At 36.8% G+C, this 5,052-nt stretch overlaps 1 protein-coding gene across 1 annotated transcript; it reads right to left on the bottom strand.

Moving 5' to 3' along the window:
- Positions 1-3,252: 3,252 nt before the first annotated feature.
- On the bottom strand, positions 3,253-4,458 carry LOC146995044 (zinc finger BED domain-containing protein 5-like). The gene has a single exon (XM_085825141.1). It carries the CDS (start codon positions 4,456-4,458, stop codon positions 3,253-3,255), a length of 1,206 nt encoding a protein of 401 aa, XP_085681267.1.
- Positions 4,459-5,052: the final 594 nt, after the last annotated feature.

Raw genomic sequence — 5,052 nt, 5'->3', positions numbered from 1 at the left:
AGTGAACACCAGTAAGATAGTGAACACCAGAAGATATATAAATGGAATTAATTAATTTACAAAGTGATATAAATCTTATTCAGAGTTTTGAAAATACAGATTAACTTTCGTTCGTACTTGTCAAAAATTAAACTCAGTCATGAATTTTTGTACTAAGAACTTCTTCACTTTGTTTGGGAATACATTTACAAAAGGAATATCTCAACTTTTTCAAAGTTAATAAGGAATTAATAAGGAATGAATGAAAATTAATAAGGAAAGAACCGATGAGCATCTCCAATCCGCGATAAAGGTACTTTTTAGTAATTTCACTCCGAGGCTACAAACTTCATAAGAATCGAAAGGCCATCAAGTGTCCAGCCATAGTAATAAGTTCATAATTTTTTCCATACAAGCATATGTACTTTAATTTATGTGTCAAAGAAAATTTAATAAATAAAAGAAAGAAACTAAATTGACATTAATAATTCTGAAGATTTGTTCCGTTTGGGAAGTTAAAAAAAATTTCACATGTTATCAAATTACATTTAAGTTACGTAATGATTAATTAAATATGTTTGAGTTACTGTATTTACTGGTGTGTAAGACGCACCCCCTTTTTTATACACATTTTTGAAGGCTAAAACTTTGTTACTGATCATTATAATAAATTTACAGTATTTTAAATATAAAGTAATACAAATAAAAAAGTAATACTTTCTGCAAATACTCAATCTATGAGGTGTTTTTATTTATTTTTTTTTTTTTTTAGATCCTCTTCCTGATTCCACCAAGACCAAGTTCTTATCATTTTCTCATTTGGGGTGGCCCGAAATGCCTCTCTGCAACGCTGTTTCCATGTTCTTTAGCATACGCAATTACATGTAGCTTGTATGCTATGTTATAGCGACGCCAGCGTTGCTTTTGAGCCATAATTTGCTAACAAATTTAAGAAAATTGAACAGTAGAAATTTTACACACTTAAAAGTCGTTCACAAAAATTGGAAAGTTTAAACGAACACAGCTGAGATCCTCGATGACAGCGCATGCGCATTCACTGAACTCTACGTAACTAATATAATATCTACGTAACACTCCGCAAGGAAACAAGAAAAAAGCCGCATAACTCCGAATAGAGGAAATTTCCAGAAATGAATATAATCAAAAACTGCTATCGACGTATAAGACGCAGTATCGAAATATAAGACGCACCCCGTTTTTCAGACCTATTTTCAAAGGGAAAACGTGCGTCTTATACGCCGGCAAATACGGTACGAAAGAGAAGGAAGTCCACCCGCCTGGCATTACTGCCTTATGGTTATTAGAACTTCTTCCGCCAAACCACAAACGACGGCGACCAGCGAACAGCCGTGCCCACCAGAAAATAAGAGATATTAAATGGCCCCGGGAAGCCAAAGGATGGGTCCGGGTAACAAAAAATATTAGAAAAAAGGAAACCAAAGCAAAAACAAAATTACAACTCTATCAAGTTTAAAATCGGATAAAATCCCAATACGAACATTTAAAAGGAAAGAGAGAGAAACTTATAATAACTAACTAAGAAAAATGTGGTTAGTATAATAAATTATAATAAAGAAAAATGGACAAATTACAAACACACAAACAAGCATAAAATCTACACAAACAAGAACAAATCACAATACAAATAATCACAAAAATATCCAATCGAACGGAAACATCTGGAAGGGCCAAAGTGCAAAACAGAAGAGGAATTCCCAGGTATAAATCATAAATTCAAATTTAATTTGCAGCACTGACATTAAAAAAACTAACCTACAGAAGGATCATCCGATATAACCACTGAGACACTAGTTATCAGTGGTTTTTAAATGGCAACAAAATTTCAATATTAATTTCAAGTTTTATTACACATAATGTTTAGAACTAGTGTCAAAGATATTATTTGTAAATTTAATTCTTGGTTATAAGTAATGATGATCATATTAAAAGCACAGCAATGACACTGGTTAAATTTCTCGATGTATTATTATCTTTACAATTTGTTATCTATCTATCGTTAAATGTACACTGTAATCCTCAATGTCTAGCCTAATCACTGTGTATTTGAATAATCAGACACAGAGACAGAACATTGTTAGAGATTTTCATATTATCTAGAATTACAACAACAATAATAGGAGAAATCTTTTCAAATCATGCAATAAAACATTTGGCATAGATCAGAAGATACAGTGCAAACTGCAAATCATATTGATATGACGTTATACATGCTGCAAATAATGCACTTCAACATCTCATTGGCCACAATAACTACTAAAAACAAAAACAAAAAAAACGCAAAATTTCTGAGAACACTACAAGCATTCAATAGCACAGCGTTTCCCAACCTTTTTTGGCCAAGGCACACTTGTCGCGGGGAAAAAAATCACGAGGCACACCACCATTAGAAAATGTTAAAAAATTAACTTTGTGCCTATATTGACTATAGTAAAGTAATTCTCTTGAATAGGAATCAAATAAGCACAAAGAAAGTATTTTATAATTACTTTATTATGAAATATTAAGTAAACAGAATAGTGAAAAATTATAAAATACTTTCAGTGCGAAACCTGGGCCTGTTTGGCTGAACACAAAGCTGATATTCTGGCTGGAATCGAAGAAAGACACACACGTAGCTCTTCGTCAACAGTTCTCAGTCTCTCTCTGTATTTGGTTTTCATAGCAATCATGCTTGAAAAGCTAATCTCACACAGATATGTAGTGGAAAAAGGGAGAAATGTCAAAATAGCTTTGTTTGCCAGAAGGGGGAACTCCTTGGCAGTATCCAACCAAAAACTGTCCAAAGGTAGATCAGCAAATCTTAGCTTGCAACCACGATTTTGTCTCAGTTCAATTAGTTCCTCCTGCTCCTGTAAAGTCATTTCCTTTCCAACAACTGATGCTGAGCTATAAGGGTCCCTAACCCAGTCAAGGCATTCAGTGGAGACTGAAGAGAAATAAAATGACAACTTCTCCTCAAGAGTTTTTAAATGCTTAACTATTATCTCACACAGTGCAGCAGTGTGAACACCTTGCCATTGCATGGTGAGTGTGAACACCTTGCTATTGCATGGTGAGTGTGAACATTTCAAGATTTCCACTTTCCTCGTGTTGATGCCAGAGTTGCACCTTTGAACGGAATCCATTTATTTTATCTGTACTTGTAAGCAGGTTTTCATTTCGGCCTTGCATTCGGGTGTTCAATTCATTCAGATGATGAAATATATCTGCCAGGTATGCCAGCCTTGCACACTACTCATCACTTGCAAGCTGCTTTGCGTAATCTGACCCCTCATTTGTCAGAAACACTTTAAGTTCCTCCCGCAGCTCATACACACGAACCAAGACCTTGCCACGCGACAACCACCGGACCTCCGTATGAAACAGCAAGGTTTTATGCTTTGCTCCCATCTCCTCACACAAAGCTGCAAATATGCGACTTTTCATGGGTCGTGACTTTACAATGTTTACCATGCGCACAACATCATCCAACACATGAGCTAAGGCTGATGGTAAAGTCTTGGCTACGAGGGCCTCGCGGTGTAAAAAACAATGCGTAATAATCACATCTGGATTTCTTTCCTTCACTCTGCTTACAAAGCCTTTGGTGCGCCCGACCATGGCTGCAGCTCCATCGGTGCAGACACTTGTGCAGTTTTCCCACTTAAGTCCTCCTTGTTCAAGGTATTCTGATGTGACCCGAAAAATTTCTTCTCCTGTTGTTTTTTCTGGCAATACTTTGCAAAAAAAGAAGTTTTCTCTAATTGCATCACCATCAACAAAACGCACATTAGCTAAGAGTTGAGCATGTCCACTGATATCAGTAGACTCGTCAAGTTGCAATGCAAATTTCTCACTGATACGGATCTTTTCCAAAACCACACTTTCGATGTCTGCAGACATGTCATTAATACGTCTGGAAATTGTGTTGTTTGAGAGAGGGACTTTGGCTATTTCCTTTGCTGCTTCAGGTCCGAGCATCTCCTCTACAATAGCTTTGCAGGCAGGAAGTATTAATGTCTCTGCCACAGTGTGCGACTTTTTTGTCTTGGCTATAAGTTCAGCAACTTGATAGCTAGCTTTAAGAGCTCTTTCATTTACCTTTGTTGTTTTTCTCATAAAAGTTGCCTGTTTCTCCATGTTGTCACGCAGGCGAACAAAATAGTCCACATTCTTGTTTTGAAGCAAAGTGTATTTCGTTTGGAGATGGCGTTTAAGTTTGCTTGGGACCATAGCACTGTTAGCTAGCTTTTCACCACACACTACGCACAGTGGAGTTGGTTTGTGTTCATCTTCAGTGAAAGTAAAGCCAACTGAAATATAGCTTTCGCTATATTGCCTTGCGCCAGAGAATTTAACCATCTTTGCTTTCTTTTGACCCCCACTCATACTCGGGCTCTCATCTGGCTCCAGATTTTGTTCAGAGTCCAGTTCTTTCCTTTTCAAAAACTTGTCCATCACTGCAGTATCAGTGTCTCTCTCCTCACAGCAGCCGTTGTCTCTCTGACACTGTGTGAGGCGTCTGCCTGCGTCTCATGGGGGCGGGGACACGGCGGACACTTGTCAAGATTGGCAGGGGGAGGAGTTATAGGACTGCACAGCGCCGTGACCACCTATGACACTGGCGGGGGGAGTGACGGGAGGAGTTATAGCGGGCGAACAGCACCGTGACACCCAGACCCGGCGGCACACCACGGTGCTTCAGACGGCACACTGGTGTGCGGAACAGCGGTTGGGAACCGCTGCAATAGCAATAACACAGCACAGTACACAAAACACAATATATTAATAACCCTAAATAAATCATATAATAAAATTTTTATTATATAATAAATCATATAATAAAAACAATGATTTATAAAATCTGATCAATAAAATCAATAATAATGTTCAATACTTAAAATATAACATATTTTAAAATCTAAAACATTCAAGTTAAAATCCAAATAATTGAAATCTCTCATAAATATTTGTATAATCATTAAAAATATAATAAAATCCATGAGCAAAGACTCATACCAAAATTCCACATTCTATTTTGTGCGAGTTAAT

Source organism: Stegodyphus dumicola, chromosome 10 (assembly GCF_044657685.1).
Source record: "Stegodyphus dumicola isolate Sdum_Otavi_A_Nest chromosome 10, ASM4465768v1".
Lineage (NCBI taxonomy): Eukaryota > Metazoa > Arthropoda > Arachnida > Araneae > Eresidae > Stegodyphus > Stegodyphus dumicola.
The sequence above is the reverse complement of the archived record's forward strand: the minus strand, read 5'-3'. Positions and strand labels throughout refer to the sequence as shown.

Coding starts and splice junctions, on each gene's coding strand:
- LOC146995044 (XM_085825141.1), bottom strand. CDS start 4,458: ATGGACAAGTTTTTGAAAAGGAAAGAACTGGACTCTGAACAAAATCTG.